We start from the raw sequence: 17,475 nt of genomic DNA on the forward strand, positions 1-17,475 counted from the left end.
GCGTCTCCAGAAGCAACTTGAAAGAGCAGAGTTAAATCTGTAGTAGTTACAGGCAGATATGACATAACCCAAAATTTTAAATTTTGCTTTTAGTTTATTTACCATGAAAGTTAAACACTCATTTAAATATTGATTGGATGAGCAAGAGAAGAGAATGTCATCCATATAATGAATGACCTCAGGAAATTTAATCAGCATTGGCTTAAATGTCCTACTTGTAATTGTTCCTGTGCTAGAAGCTGGGCCTGTTTTCATCTTTCCCCGTTTCATCATTCCATCATTGATCAAGCTATATTGAATTATTCTCAATGTGAGAGAAAACAAACAAAAATCAAACAAAAAACTAAGTTCTGGAGCATCCAAGCTAGCTTATACTGCAGCAGCAGAGCCCCACTCACCGTTCCTTGGAATTGATGTATTGCCTCAGATGCCTTTCTGTGCTCCAAGCTAGGCCAGACCCCAGCCCTGGAAAAGACAGTGGGGCTGGAGGGCTTTGGGTTCCAGTCAGCTTTCTTGGGAGGGCAAGCCCCAAACACACATGGCTGGCCTGGAGGCTGAGTGGCCGTGGAATCCATTTGGACAGGCCTGGCAAGATATATCCTACAGAAAATGTTTTCTCTCTCTTATTTGTTTGTTTGTTTGTTTTTAATAATTGGCAGGGATTTTATTTCCCCTTTCATGGGCTCTCTTTAATTCCTGTGCATATGACATTACAGAGCTATAACTCTGAAAATTTGGTTTTTTGGACCTTAAAAAACATTTCAATAATTGTACAGAATGCCTCGTTGCAAAGGAGTGAGAAGAACCCATGTTAATCCCATTCTGTCACTTATGATTGTGAAACCTTGGGCAAGAGGCTGAATTTCCCAAACACCTAATTTCTATTTGAAGAAAACTTTTCTTACCTTCTCTAAGGATTGAGCTCCTCACATTGATATTTATGATTCTTCCTGTGATCACATGACTGTTTCCATATGTACTTTTGGGGAAAATGTCAGTATTTTGCTGCTGAGAATTGCATCAATTCTGCTGATGGTTGTTAGTTATATAATCATTTATACCAGTCCTTTGTCAGTCAGAGTGTCTGTCCATCCATTTCCTTGTGTACTTTTCATTTTTTTTTCTGAGTGCCTTAAAATTTTCCTCATAAAGGTGAAGTCTTTATTATTTCAACTTATTCCTAGATCTTTATGAATCAACCTAAGTGGGTTAAATTTCTAATTTAATTCTCAAATTGTCATAGATTTGTAGAAAAATAGTCATCATGTGTGTTGCTAGAGTTTTCCTGCCTGGCCCACAGTCAGGACAAATCTCTCTCACCCGCCAGTCCCAAGCCGCTCAAACCCAATCAAGTAAACACAGAGACTTATATTGGTTACAAACTGTATGACCGTGGCAGGCTTCTTGCTAACTGTTCTTACAGCTTAAATTAATCCATTTCTATTAATCTATACCTTGCCACGTGGCTTGTGGCTTACCGGTACTTTACATCTTCCTTGTCCTGATGGCGGCTGACAGTGTCTCTCCCACCCAGCTTCCTGTTCTCTCAATTCTCCTCTCTCTTAGTCCCGCCTATACTTCCTGCCTGGCCACTGACCAATCAGTGATTTATTCATTGACCAATCAGCAACACATTTGACATACAGACCATCCCACAGCACTTCCCCTTTTCTTTTCTTAAAAAGGAAGGTTTTAACCTTTACACATCTCCAAAGTCAGCTTGGTATATTTGGGAATTTGGGCGTAGCTTCTCTTACTACTTCCTGCTGGAGGGGGGCGCTGTATCTTATGGGGAAACAAAGAAAATTTTAGGATCATTGAGTAGTCCGTGAGGCTGTATTGTCTGAGCCAGTTGCCTTGAAACCATTCTGGATGTTGGATCATCTGGGCCTTGCTGTCACCTTTCAGGGGGTCTTGGCTGGTCAAACCTGATGTATCTTAATCTGGAACAAATCCATAGCCTCTGGCTTTCTGTGGAAACAAAAGCAGAATCTCCTTTCCAAAGCAACATATCCTTACATCCAAATTTTGAAGTCAAGGTACCTTTAAAATATACATTTTGGCATAACTCAACAGCTTTTGTAATTAAATGTTTTTCTTTAGTTACGAATATCAAAGAGAACATAATCCAGATTCTTTGTGTGGTAGCCATCTTTACGTGGCTTATTTTTTTTTATATTAGCTTGAGCCTATTGCTTTGAACTGCAGTCTTCTAAGCCGCTGGCGCTGCTGGCTCTGCCCACTTCAGCTTCCCAACATGGCGGTGATACGTTTTCCACCAGCTCTGGGAGCCATCAATTCTCAGAAATAGTGGGTCTATGCTTTTATCAAAGCAGCATGTAGCCCAGAAACCTCTTTTTTTTTTTGTACTAGCAAAGTCTAAATCCACCATGCAGCTTAATGTGCCACTTGCAGAGACCTCATTCCCACCATACTGCAGGTTGAGCATGCACACACGCTAGGAACCTGCCAGTAGCTCAAACCGGCAGGCTGCCGCTAACTTGAAAGAGACAACTAGGAACTGTTTTTAGCTCCATTTTAGAATCTTTTTTCTCGGGTTTTAGGTGGAAACTCTTGCCCCACGTTGGGCGCCATTTGTAGCTTGAGTTTTCCTGCCTGGCCCACAGTCAGGACAAATCTCTGACACCCGCCAGTCCCACAGTAACTCAGACCCGACCAAGTAAACACAGAGACTTATATTGGTTACAGACTGTATGGCTGTGGCAGACTTCTTGCTAACTGTTCTTACAGCTTAAATTAATCCATTTCTATTAATCTATACCTTGCCATGTGGCTTGTGGCTTACCGGTACTTTACATCTTCCTTGTCCTGATGGCGACTGGCAGTGTCTCCCCGCCTCAGCCTTCCACTTTCCAGCCCTATTCTCCTCCTTGTCCCACCTATACTTCCTGCCTGGCCACTGACCAATCAGTGATTTATTCATTGACCAATTAGCAACACATTTGACATACAGACCATCCCACAGCACATGTGTGTTTTCTATTTTTTCAATAATAACTAAAACACTTGTCAAGTCTAAGAGTTGTCCATGGCGTCTGTGGAGAATTTTATATGTAACTTTATCATCATTATAGAGGAGTTTGGTGCCTTTCTTTCCTACCTGTATCTCCTTTTTATCCTTTGTTTTATTCAGATTTCTCTAGCTCACTCTTATGCCTCTGGATTAAATTGGACTGGAGAACACATGCATCTTCCTCTCCTTCTAGTTTTCCTGCAAATGCTGTTCATTATATCTCGGCACTGTATGGTTCGCCTCTGTGTGGCACATGTGCCCTTTACTGTGTTCAGCTGTGTTTTCGTTCTTCCTAGTTCCTTTAGGAGTTCATCACAGAATCTTGTTGAACTTTGTCTTAGACATTTCCATTTCTTTTGAAATTTTCATATCACAGGGCTTTTATTTCTAATAATGACATTTTAAAAAAAATACTCTGATTGGTAAAATTACTGATAGTATTTTTCTTCCCTCCAGTTAGAAATAATGGCTTATTGTTATGGGGTTTGGATATGGTATGTTACCCCCAGCCCTCCTCTATTCTTCTACTCTTTATGTAAAATGTCTTTATTCCCTCTGTTATCATGGGTAATTTCTCTGATTTTTATATGTATAGTTTACTTCCAATTATGATCTTTAGTGCTGCTTGAGTTCATGACCTGTGGTAGGTTGTAACTTTCTTCAAGTGAACTTCCTTCTCTGTGAATTTTAAGAGCCAACATTTCTGGGTGCAATGATAAGATCCAGTTACTTTCGTTCATTATTCTAAGTATATCCTTCCCTGCTTTCCTGTCTGTAGGAATGTTCACAATACCTCTGGTATCTTTGTCATTTTTAGGTTTTCTTATGTTATTTAGCACTGTCTGTAACAGGGTTGTTTTAATTTTAGCTTTTTACTTTTGACACCTTGATGTGAAATGTCAAAAAGAGTTCCAGTCTTTGTTCCTAAGAACCTCAGAGAAGAGCAAGAGGAAGAATGGATGATTCTCCTGTAGATGCACCCCAGGTAAGTCTCATGTCCACATTTCTTTGAAAATTGTTTGTTTTTTTTTCCCCCCTTTGGTGATCTGGGCCCTCTGATGGAGAAGCCACAGCAGCCCTGGAAGCTCAATATGTTTATTATACATAGCTGAATAAGGAGGCAGGTTTACCTAATCTCAGGAGGAGCCGTCTCTGTAGGGGAACAGTCTTCAAGTAGTAAATATCACGGAGAAAGCTGTGCATCCTGGGGAGAATGCTATGGTAGGCATTTTCTGCACACACTGTCAACATTCACACTCAGATCTAAGGAAGGCTTTGCCATTCCTATGAGCTTTGACGCTCCCATAGAGCTGAGACATTGCTCCTTAACACTCCCCTGGGACTGAAACATTGGTTCTTGACATGACCAACTCACATGTCAATAACACACACCACTCAGGACTTAACACACTCAGGGTTTCCTCCACACTCCACATTGGGCACACTGGAATGATAGAAAAATCACCCTCAGGGAAATGACTGAAATTAAGCAGAAATGGAGAATGTGTCTGACTTCTTCCTCCCTGCAACTGTTTCTCCAAAGGCAGCCTTCACCCCATGAGAGCTCTTATCTCCAGGCTGCCACATTCAACACTTCAGGAAGACAGAGCCTGTGCCCTAAAGACAGGATCTGAAGCAAGCCTGGGAATGAGGGAGAGAGATTCCTGTGTCAGAGAGATTCCCTGAGCCAAGCCAGTAAACTGTAGAGAGAGCCAGCAACAGTGGGGCAGTCTGGGATGACACAAGCCATGCCTTTAGGGAGGTCGGGAATATGGAGCATTAGAAGGTAGAAAAATGACATTAAGAAAACCTATGAGCACCACACATAGTAACAGACTTGACTATTTCTTTAAAGCTTAAAAAAATCTATTATTGCAAAAAAAACATTTTATACATATATATATTTAAAACTACAGGCAACCCAAAACAAAATTTTATTTTTAAAGATATATAGATATAGATGAAAGGATAAATAAAACAGAAAGCCAAGTGGGGACCTTTCAGGGGACCGGCCACGGTGTGCCAGTGAGCAAACACACCATGCACAACAGAGTCAGTGCAAGAGGTTTACTGGGGGAGGGGGAGAGCAAAAGAGTGAAAGGCTTTGTCGGAGTGGGGAAAAGAAGAGGCCAGAGAGAAAAGAGGAGGCAAGAGAAACGAAGAGACCATAGAGTGAGCTGTGCTCTGGCGGGCACTTAAAGGGAGCACATGTTGCAAAGCTAACTGTGGAAAGGCACCTGGCAACAGGTGATGATGTAACTGCTTTGGCGACAGAGACAGGCTGCTGCTGCAGCAGAAACTAACATTCCTTCCTTTTAGTTATTATAAAAAGGTGAGGAAATAGGAAGGGGTAGCAGGTGAGACAGGAATGGTGATGTCGTGTTTTCTCAACTGCTTCCTGTTGTCTGAGGTGTCAGCATCCTTGGGGGACCTGAGAAAGCTGGAGTGCTTGCCAAGTCCTGGGATAGCTGGCTGATTCACTCGTCCAGGTTCTGTGGGAACTTCTCTGGTGCTAGGGACTAGGAAAGTGCTGACCTGGTTGAAACAGTCTGTGAGGTTGGACCATTTGGGGCTAGCCATTTTCAAGCTGTTCAGGTCGCAGACTTTGAGAGGGCACCTGTTAGTATGCTAGTAGAGCAGAAGATAAAGTTAAGAAGTTTATGGAGGAAACCTTTTCTTAGCTTTTGGTAATTAAGGGAGGGGAGGACCAAGACCAGGGAAAGGTGGGGGAGATCCCACCCTCAGGAACAGACAGTAGGTGGGAAACTTGGACTGTGATTGATAGTACTTATCTGGAGTTTATTTGATGACCTGTTTGAAGTGGATTTAAGTCAACTCCCTGGAGCTCACAAGAATTTTCAAAATTTTTTTTTAGTTTACCAAAAGAGGTTTTAGACACAGTAGCATTCCCACTGTTTATAATCTGTACTGAAATCAACATTGTAGAAAAGGCAGTAGAGTCACATCATAAGGAACCCAAAAATGATTCTGGTTAAAAGCTTTAACACTCTTTCCTTTATCCAGAAGATGTATATAGATTAGACATACGTTTTTAGCACAATGAGAAACACTTTTAAATCTATACTTAGAAAGCAACCAAAGGGAATTTAAAATCTTGAGCTTGTGACTATGATAATAGTAGTGATACTGTAGCAGAGATAGATTAATAGCTTATCAGAACTCCATTGGTTAATGTTAAGACTGAACTTTTGGAGTCTTAATAACAGTATATTAGGGAGAGAAAGAAATATGAAACATTGTTCATTCTTTTATACACCTTAAATCAATTTCTTTTTATCACTAAATACGCTTTTTCATCCTCAGACTTTTATAACTTACATTTATATACCTTAAAACACCCTCTTTCTATCTAATTGACCAGGAGATACAGGTAGTTGATTACTGAGGACAGTCTTTGTAAATAGAGTTCTTTTCAATAAAGGAATAGTAAAAAGTTACATTGAAATCTGTTTGTGAGTTTATCTCTTCTGAGTCTGATAACAAGTTAAACTGTGTCACAATCTAGTAGTAGCTGTAGCAGAGAGAGACCTGTGGCCTGACTTTTTACACATAAAGAGAACTGAGAAGGCAGCTGCAGTCTTGGTTGTTGCTGTTAAACTCATAAAGTTATTACCAGCATAGTTATTGAACATCAGAGTTCTGAGAAGGATAAATTTCACCTGAGCAAGCAGAAATGCAGACCAGGCAGCTTCCAAATCTATTAAATGACAGGCTTACTGGCTACCTAGACAGCTACCCCAGGGTCCTCTGTGGTGGTTGGGAGCAGAGGTCTCAGGGCAGCATCAGTCTTCAGCTATCAGGTCCAGAAGATCTGACAGCTTTTCCTATGGAGTAGGAACTTGGGGGTGTGTGGGGGTGGGAGGTGAGGGGGAGGGGAACCAGCCTACCTTGTCTAGGCAAAACAGGGCAATTAATTCCTCAGTGTCCTGATTGTCTTGGCAGCAGTTGAGGTGAAAGGCAGTTTTTTTGCCCAGTGACCAACATTTTAAATTTGCCCAGTAGCCACATTTAAAGCAAGCTCTAGGTGGAGGTTCTTCTATGCCCATCCATCTTCTTTGGAGGAGATGGGGTGCTACCAGGAGCTGGCATGTCCCTCTATCTTGAAAAGCTTTTTTATTAAACATTTTAAATGCCATATTCTGCATATCTCTGAACCATTTGAAGACCATCTGCCTATTAGGTATATCTGAATAGACAAACTTTGCTTGTTTCTAGTTACTTTAAGCTTAACTTTGAAAATATATACAGGGGACTAAGAAAGGCTTATCCCTGTAATTAATTATATTAGTACTTAGCATGACTACAATTAAAGAATTTGATCAGTCATAAGATGGCTATTAACATGTTCCTTAACAGTCTACAATAAGTTAGCAACTTTCATAAAACTAGTATTTTACATTCCATTTCTGTTTAAGTTGACTCATCATTAGTTTGCATTTCTTAATTATTCTTTGCAGTTTCCAATAAGTTTGTAGCTTTTATAAGACTGGTACTTTATGTTCCATTCCTGTCAGGTTTAGCTTTAAAAATGATTTTAAATTGATGTTCTAGTATCAAAATAAAAGTTTTTAATTGTGCATAATGCATTCAGTAAAGAAACCAAAATAGCTGTTCTGTGGGTGAAAATGGAACAAGTTTATTCCAAACTGCTAAGGCCGTTTCCTGAGAAGGCAAGGAAATGTGACAGGGGAAAGATCCCCAGGGCCAAATGGGAACAGGAGAAAAGGGGGCCTGTGAGCCTGGGTGGGTTCTGTGAACAGGGACTGAGGGAGCCGTGAGGCCAGCACTACCCTTGAAAAGCCATTGGGTGCCCCTGCCCAAATGCCCAACCCTGAGAAAAAGACCCTCTCATGGAACCAGAAACTCCATTATAGAATATATCTTATTTGTCAAATAACTTATTTATCAAACACAACTTACCATTTATCTAAATTCTCCAGAACCTTGATGGTGAACATCAAAGACCTAAGTACTTAGGTGTAAATCTCTAAGTCAGTTTTTGTTAATCTGAATAGACCTTTATAACCTTAAATTTTTATCACCTTATACAGTATATTCTAAACCGGAGTTGAATTACATATACAGTATGTTGTACTAAATACAACCTTATATTTCTATCATACAAAAGTCCATGCCAATCCAAAATATTTGACACTTGTTGCTTCCTTATTGTAAAAGGAGATACAATGAACAGAGAGCTCATTAGGACTAAGAAGTGTCACATGATATGTACTCTTTAACCTTAGTAAAACATGTTTGCCGGCCATGTGGTTGCCTCCATCATGATGAGGTCACCAGCCAAGATGAAGGAGAGCCATGCAGTTGCTATTTAAAACGTTTTCCTAAACAATAGTTGAATCTAAGTTACATGGACATATATGCACAGAGTTGAATCTATGTTACAAATATATACACACAGAGTTAAATCCAGCTTACATTCCTACATAGTGTTAAATCCAAGTCACATGTGTACACATACACATACGTATCTTAAAGAGGAGTTGAATCACACACACACACACACACACACACACACACACACACGCAATACATGTATAGAATTTTAATTATAAGGTTTATGTTTTAAGTTTAAAGCCAAATTTTGTTACAAATTATATAAATTTTAAACCATACACAATGAGTAATTTACAAATCTTGAGATAAGAGTTAGCAGCATAATCTTAAGATATTATTACTTTTCTGAGAGCAGAGTGCAAAGAAATCATAGAGATAAATTATTTTTAGGAGTGGGGAAGTAGAGCCTTAGAGATAAGGGACTTTGGAAATGTTAAGTGTAGTAGAGCAAGTTTAAGATATTTGGGGAGCCTTTGTGACAGTAGCAGTTGTTGACAATTTGTGAGAATTCAGAAATCAAATTTGCCAATTTTGGCCATTGATTTGTACTAAGACCAAGATGTAATAAAATCTGAGTCCATAGAGGAAGAGAGATAGGGTTGCAAAGTGGAGCACTGTGCAAGTGTGTTCCTGTAAGTCCTAAGAGGAAGTTGAGAGTGTAAATGAGCTGCAGGATTGCAGGCAGAAGCAGAGATAGCACAGCGGGTTTACGGTCTGGCTGCAGAGTAAGGGAAAGCCAGGAAGACACAGAGGGGAAGGGAGCGTGTGGATCTGCAGGCCACAAGAGCCAGAGCCATATGGAGAATACAGTAGACTAGAACTTAAGCTGTGGAAGGCCACTGGGAGATGGGAAAAAGCAGGAGAGGTCCACGTGGATGTAGCAGGCTGCAGGAGCCAGCCAAGCACACATGTGTCCATGTGGAAAGTAACACAGGAAGAATCAGACTCTAAAATCTGGAATTAGATTCACTCATCAGACAAATAATCCATACATACCTTCCTGAGGGTTAGATCAGCAGATACTGCAGAGGAGAGCTGGTGTATGCTGAGCAAGATGAAGCTGGCCTCCCTGTCTAACTCCCACATTGCAACAAACATACAAAGAGAACATTTACAGTTTAGAGAGGGAGAGCAGAGAGAAACAAGCAGGTCTTGGAACAAAGAGAAAGAAAGTGGAGCATTCTTTCTCAGTTTCTTGACTACCTGGTCCAAGGTATACTGAGGCCACATTTGATTTGAAAGAAGTGGTCAGAGGATCTCCAGAAGTCATCCCAGTGGAAGTGAGGTTTATGACACAGTTCCCAAGGATGAAGCAGAGAGAAGTCCATAATGTGAGAGTCTCAGGCATCCCCTAGACTGAGAAGAGGACCGAACAGGCACAGGCTCCTCCGTGTGTCATCAGGCAAGAACAGAGGCCAAGGGCTCCGACCCCAAGAGAGACACAGTCACCTGGACTTTGAGAAAAACAAGAAGGCAAGAACTGTGCTCCAGAAATGAAGCCTCATATTCAGCGAATTAGTCAGAGGCAGGTAGCCCCGCCAGAGACCCAGTTGCTGGTATTGAATGGAAGGCAAAGCCATCAGTGACAAGAAAGCAGATCTGTTGTAGGTGGAGCAGGTGGCCAGAACAAATGCTAGGAAAGCCTATTGAATCTTGGCACCAATGAAAGGATAAAAAAGAAAGGTAAAGTAGGTACCTTCTGGTGGGCCCTGCCAAAGTATGCCAGTAAGCAAACATGCCACACAAAACTGAGATAGTGCAAGAAGTTTATTGGGGAAGGGGAGAGCAAAAGAGTGAAAGGTCATGTCACAGTGGGGACAAGAAGAGCCAGAGAGAAAAGAGGAGGCAAGAGAAACAAGAGACAAGAGCGAAATTTGTTTTTTTCATCAGAACCATGCAAGCCTTAAATTCCCTGCCGATGGTAAAGTGTTTATTTTCTGGGTTTTTTTTTTTTTTTTTTTTTGCTTCCTTTTCTTTGATAATTAAGATTAAGTCTTTAAATTTTGACACTTACACAGCTCAGCCTTGTTCCATTGTATCCTCCCTCGATTATTACTGTAAGGACATATATTTTCATGCACTTAAGACTTATAATTCTGAAAAAGATTCCATTGTAAATGATGATCAAAGAAATATATTGATGCCCAATTCCTACAGAGTGTGGACTTGTGTCCTTATATATTAGTGAGGAAGGAAGATCTCATGTGCCACATAGGTTGTATTTCAGGGGTTACCTAAACCATCTTATGAAAGTAACCCTAGAATCACATGGACCTTTCGCCTACATCACTGAACAATTTAAGGAAAAGTAGAAGTAGAAAAGACTCCGAGTATTATGTCATAATAGTAAATATTTAAGCACCCTAGAGAGCACAAATGAAGGAATGAATACATGGCTTGCTTTTGCCATAAAACTGATGTTCTGAGAGGAGATGCAAGTTGTAGTTTAGTGGATTCTTTCTTTGCTATTTGATATCACATGGTGGTAATACACCTATGGATGTGTTGACATCTGAAAACTAATTGTCTCAGGAGAGGTCTTGGTCTTATCTTGTTCTTGATAACAATGTTCAGTGGTAAGTTCTCAATAGATCAGTATTTTCTCTTTGTCTTAGTTTTCAGACAAGGTATAGATAGTCCTGCCCCCACTCCTCTATATTGTATCATGTGGAATATATTAGGAAGAATATTCTAGAGATATTACCTTGCCTCTATGCATAAGCTGTCAATTTTCAAGCCTAAATGAATGTCCCTCTTAATGACTTTGCTCTTTTCTTTTGGAGGGAAAATGCTCCCCGACCCTATATTTTTCCTTCCCCTGGAGCTATGTAATACATGGGTAGAAATTCTGCAGAGAGCTGGTAATCGACAGGTTTCTATGTCTGACTTACAATAAAAAAATCTGTATTGAGTATATGAGTGTTTATCTACATGTTTTTATGTGTATTGCATGCCTCCATTGATGCCCATGCAGCCCTAAGGTTGACCCTAAACCCTTGGTAAGAGAGTAAAGCACTGTGGTATGCTGCCATAAACGTAGAGAGAATTAAACTGTATTTCTCTGCAGGATCAACAAGTGCCCTTTACCTCTGAGCCATCTTTCCATCCCTTAGGTTTACATTTCTGAGGCACATTCATGGCGGAGTCAGTGTTTAATCTTGTGTCTTCTATTTTTTTTTTTGCAAAATAAATAATTATAAATGATACTTATGTATGAAACATAAATCATGTCAGACTATTGAGCTCAAATACTGAAGAAAAGAATAGAATTGAAACTACAAGATTCAAATTTTCAATTGAGACAATGTCATGAGCAATAATATATTCAAAATTAATGAAGATTTAGTATTCTCACACAACAATACAATCATTTGGATCACAGGAAATCTCTCTACTTCATTTGAATGCACTGTCACATAGAACATTTATTTACACATATTTTTCTAACTATTCTGGAGTGAACCCTCATATGGAATTTCTGAAATTGTTATTCATCTATATTGGTTTTGTCGACTTTTAGAAGAATGTATTTACTTGATGGTTGTGAAAATACTCCCATACAGTAACTTCACAAAATATTTGATCCTATGTGTTGTTTGAAATGTTGGATTATGCGCTGTTACTCTCCTTACTGTTAAAAAAATATACTCCTTGGCTTTTATTCATCCATGAATTCTCCATTCCATATTCTACATCTGTGTTCTACAAATGGTATAGAATTGTACCTGTGCCATGGGATCTCAACTGAGCATCTTAGAATAAAGTCAGCTGTAGCCCAGCTGCAGACAAGATTGATCCAGTGTCCTTATTTGAGCAAGGTCGACAGAGTTTTGCTCATGATGACTTTTCCATCCGAGGTGCAACATTGTGATCCTGTTTGATATCAACAAAGCCTTCAGTAAGGTATACTCCTGCATCTAGAACTCCAATGTATATCTTATATGCCTTCAAAGTTTGCTGATTGTAAGCCTATTATGTCATCCTGTTTTCACAGAGATAGAAAATACAACAGAGTATTCTAGACTGTATCTTTTATTAAAATTAACTTTCACATTCACTTTATTTGCCTGAATGTATGCATGAGTATTATATGTGCATCCTTCCTGCAGAGTTCATAAAAGAGCATTAGATCCAATGGAACATGAGTTATAATCTATTATGTAGTGCTGTGTGGGTTCTGGGAACAAAACTTGGGTCCTCCAGAAGAGCCACCCATGCTCTTCACTTCTGAACCATCTCTGCAGCACTGTTAGAAAACTTTTGTCTTTGAGTGTCATGCCTCATCAATATCATGAAAGTGTCTCTAATTCCTTACGTCTCTTTTACCTAGGAAAGCATTTTGTCAACAGCACATGGTAAATGTGTAATTTTCCATTACAGGGTCTGTTGACGTTCAGGAATGTGGCTGTGGACTTTTCCCCAGAGGAGTGGGAATGTCTGGACTCCTCTCAAAGGTCTCTGTATATGGATGTAATGTGGGAGAATTACAGCAATCTAGTTTTTGTAGGTAAGTATGCTTTTCTTGTAGAATTCCTGACTCTTCCTTTGTATTTACTTACTTTGTGGTATGTAAACTCTCCAATCTGTGTAGAGACTACCAGAATGTAGGAAAATTCTGATAATAACCATAGCTTTATATTTTTCTGTCTTCTCAGCAAAAACAAGTAATGCTATATAGTGTACAGTCTCTCTAACCCTCTCATACAGTTTTTAATCTTAATTTCACTGTTCAAAGAAAATTGAATATTCAGAGCAAGGAAATGCATTATAGTGCACTTAGTTGTTGGAATATTTTGATTTTACTCTTGAATTAAGCTATTCACCTATTTCTAATTTTTAAAATAGAGAGTTATTTAAATAGAGAAAGAGCTGTTGGTGGTGTGCATATGGGTGATTTTGTTCAATACTCTGAGATATAGTTTCTAGTCCTGGAAAATCATGATTTTAATCCTATTACTAGGAAGACTGAAGCAAGTGGATCCGGTGAGTTGTAGGCCAGCCTGTGTTACATAGTGAGTTCCTGGGCAATGAAGGCCAAATAGTGTGATTCTCTGAAAAATACAAATAAGAAAAAAGAGAAGCATTCTCCATAAGATTTTTAAGAGAGCTCTTTTCTCAAAGTACATTATTGCTCTATCACCTATTTGTTTAACCTTCTGCAAGGTATGCAGATTAGGTAATACTGAGAAGGCTATTATTTGTCTTTGTGGTCCTTGAGGTTCTTCTGAGCATCTATTTAATGACAGTGAAACACAAAAGTCCTCTGTTGAAAGCTCTATCCCTGAGAACTGCTAGTTGTATGTCTAAGAAAACATCAGTTATTGAATCTGTTTAATCAAGCATCAATCCTTATTATCCCTAATTGTGCTAATTTTTCAGAGAACCATTGCATATGTGGTAAATATGAGAAGGTCTTGGATCAAGACTCAAAGCACATTGTCCGTGAGGATGTAAATATCCAAGAAAAGTCTTACAAATGTTGTGAGCTTGGGAAAACGATTCATGAATCCTCCCAGGGTATACCGTATAACACAAGTGATACTACAGAAAACTTCAAGGAGTACAGAAATGGTAACCACAGTGATGCCTCTATTGAATCATCAGACCCAAGGAGACATGAAAGTGGGAACACTGCAGAAGAACAATATAAATATAAAGATTATGGGGAGTGTTTAAATTTGTGCCCCATCATTAGCCAATATCAGCAAATCCACACTGGAAAGAAAGAACACAAAAATAGAGAGTATGATGAATTTTTTGACTCTAAACATAAACTAAAGATGAAACAAATCCACAGTGGAGAGAAACCATACCAATGCAGGAAATGTGGAAAATGTTTCAGAACCTATTTGAGCCTCAGTAGACATCACAGAATTCATCCTGGAGAGAAACACTATAAATTTACAGAATGTAATAAATCTTTTCTGTATTTGTCACACCACAAAGTACATTACAGCATCCATTATGGAGAAAAACCCTACAAATGTACAGAATGTGGTAAGTGCTTTTATCGTTCATTGGGTTTTAAAAGACGTTACAGAATCCACACTGGAGAGGAGACTTACAAATGTAGTGATTGTAGAAAACCCTTTACCTGCTGCTTAGGTCTTAGAAAACATCAGAATATTAATGGAGGAGAGAAGCCTTATGAATGTAAACAATGTAGTAAGTCCTTCTATACATTGTCACACCTTGAGTACCATTATAGAACCCACAATGCAAAGAAACTTTACAGATGTAATGAATGTGGAAAATCCCTCTCCACCTCCTCAGGTCTTCAAAGACATCAACGAATTCATACAGGAGAGAAAGCTTACATATGTGGTGAATGTGACAAATGCTTTATCCAGAAATCTCAACTTAAAACACACCAAAGAATTCACACAGGAGAGAAAACTTACAAATGTAGTGAATGTGAGAAATCCTTTACTGTGGGCTCATCTCTTAGAATACATCAAAGAATTCACACAGGAGAGAAACCTTACAAATGCGGTGAATGTCACAAATGCTTTATCCAGCAAGCCCACCTTAGAAGACATCAAAAAACTCATACAGGAGAGAAACCTTACAAATGTAGTGAATGTGAGAAATCGTTTACTGTTGGCTCAGATCTTAGAATGCATCAGAAAATTCATACTGGAGAAAAACCTTACAAATGTAGTGAATGTGACAAATGTTTTATTCAGAAAGCCAAACTTAAAAAACATCAGCGAATTCATACAGGAGAGAAACCTTACAAATGTAGTGAATGTGACAAGTCCTTTACTGTTGGCTCAGATCTTAGAACACATCAAAAAATTCATACTGGAGAAAAACCTTACAAATGCAGTGAATGTGACAAATGCTTTATCCGGAAAGCCAACCTTAGAAGACACCAGAGAATTCATACAGGAGAGAAACCTTACAAATGTAATGAATGTGAGAAATGCTTTATCCAGAAAGCCAATCTTAGAACTCATCAGAGAATTCATACAGGAGAAAAACCTTACAAATGTAGCGAATGTGGGAAATCCTTTACCGTTGGCTCAGATCTTAGGAAGCATCAGAAATGTCATACTGGAGAAAAACCTTACAAATGCAGTGAATGTGACAAATGTTTTATCCGGAAAGCCCACCTTAGAAGACATCAAAGAATTCACACAGGAGAGAAACCTTACAAATGCAGTGAATGTGAAAAATGCTTTATCCAGAAAGCCAATCTTAGAACACATCAGAAAATCCATACAGGAGAGAAACCATATAAATGTAGTTACTGTGATAAATGCTTTATCCAGAAAGACCATCTTAGAACACATCAGAGACTTCATACAGGTGAGAAACCTTACAAATGCAGTGAATGTGAGAAATCTTTTACTGGTGGCTCAGTTCTTAGAAAACATCAGAAAATTCATACTGGAAGAAATCTTACCAATGCAGTGAATTTGACTAATCCCTTATCCAGGAAGCCCACCCTAGAACTCATCAAAGAATTGATACAGGAGAGAACGCTTATAAATGCAATGTATATGGCAAACTCCTTACCTGTCCCTCAGGTCTAAGAAAATATCAGAAAATACCTACTAAAGGCAAAAGTTTACATACTAAGTAATATGGCATATGCTTTATCAAAGCTCTGTCCTTATGGACCACCACAGGATCCACACTAGGGAATCATGTACTTGAGAAATGTGTGAAAACCTTTGAGTAATTTTTGAATCTGAAAAAAAGAAAAATGTCCAGACTTTATACTAAGGAAAAATTCTGCAAATGTGACATTGTAGGAAAATTTTCATTAAGACGTTTTACCTTCTCAACTTCAAATGTTTCATAATGAATACAAAATGGAGAAGCCTGAAGAATGTGCTGTTGTGTAACAGTTTTGTGGAGACAAGCATTCCATCCTGTAGGGAAGCTAAATAAGACAGGAAATAAACCATTCAAAATAGCTTCCAGAACTGAAACTGTCAAGATTCACTATGCTTGAAGAAACTTATACCAGTCTTGCTGCTTAGAAGAGGCTTTGATGAATTGAGCCATTAAAATACATTGTCCTTTAACATGTAGATATATCTGCAGGTGTGTAGTATGCTATGGGTGTCCAGTATTCAAAAGCTGTATTTCATGCTGACTTGGAGTTTCATGATGACAACTGTCTTTATGTAACTTTTGCTCTTGTAAGCAACTCCAGTCTCGTATTTATATAAGTAACCCCAATAAAGCCCATTGGTTCAACAAGTTGGATTTCAGTGGCAAGCTTGGTTCTGTTGTCAGTTCCCATCTTGGCTGAGTGGGTGCATATGAATGTTGTATCTTCCTAGGAAAGGTCTCATATAGTATGTACTGAACATATTAATTGTTCCTCTAAACTTGTACACCAGAAAATCAATATTAGAAAGCATTTGAATCAACTAAAGTGGGGAAGATTGTTTTGCTCACTGCTCCAGGCTTACTGTTATAGTAGTACATTGTCTCATTGAAAGGGCTCAACACAGACAAAATATAGAGGCTTGGGAAGGCCACTCTCTTCCTTGCTTTCAAGGAGGAGAGTGAGAGGTCTGCAGTGGGACAAATGAAAATAAGAATACAAACCTGTGTTATTGACAGACATCATCCAAAATGGGCTGTGTCTATGCATTGCTCTGAAATCATGTTTAGTCTCTATCATTCAAACTCCAATGACCTTCAGAAGACTGCTGTTCGCAGGTAAATACTCAACATCATTTTGCTATCCTCATGTCCTGTTGTACCTTAGAAATTCCGCTCTATAAGCCTCAACACATGAATTGAATCCTTTTGTTAAATTCTTTACACAATACTAATAATGTAGACATATCAGAAAATTTAACATTAAATAAAACTTAAGAAAATACTTTAATAAAGACTTATAGTCAGCTTAATTTCATGTGAATCCATCCATACAAATACCGAGACTGTAAAGCTTTAAAGAGATGACCTATGAGCAAGAAAAGATGCACATACTCATATACAGCTTAGAAATCCCCAAGGGTATGCTGGAAAATCATTCTGAAGTACTGCAAAAAGATGAAGTATTTAGTCCAATTCCAAAGTATTATATTAGAATACTG

General features: G+C 38.8%; 1 protein-coding gene across 5 annotated transcripts in view; it reads left to right on the top strand.

Moving 5' to 3' along the window:
• The window catches only part of LOC128125486 (zinc finger protein 420-like), a 34,896-nt gene extending 18,266 nt beyond the window's left edge, over positions 1 to 16,630 (top strand). For 2 of the 5 annotated variants that reach the window (XM_052762935.1, XM_052762936.1), the window contains 3 exons: positions 3,903 to 4,019; positions 12,128 to 12,917; positions 13,790 to 16,630. In XM_052762935.1, coding sequence (XP_052618895.1) covers positions 12,770 to 12,917; positions 13,790 to 15,948 — 2,307 coding nt within the window. In that variant the 5' untranslated portion in view covers positions 3,903 to 4,019; positions 12,128 to 12,769 and the 3' untranslated portion in view covers positions 15,949 to 16,630. The remainder of the gene's footprint in view (positions 1 to 3,902; positions 4,020 to 12,127; positions 12,918 to 13,789) is intronic. The other 3 variants (XM_052762937.1, XM_052762938.1, XM_052762939.1) reach the window with 2 other exon arrangements.
• Positions 16,631 to 17,475: the final 845 nt, after the last annotated feature.

The sequence above is a fragment of the Peromyscus californicus genome, unplaced genomic scaffold (assembly GCF_007827085.1).
Source record: "Peromyscus californicus insignis strain IS unplaced genomic scaffold, ASM782708v3 Scaffold_4__1_contigs__length_199733344, whole genome shotgun sequence".
Lineage (NCBI taxonomy): Eukaryota > Metazoa > Chordata > Mammalia > Rodentia > Cricetidae > Peromyscus > Peromyscus californicus.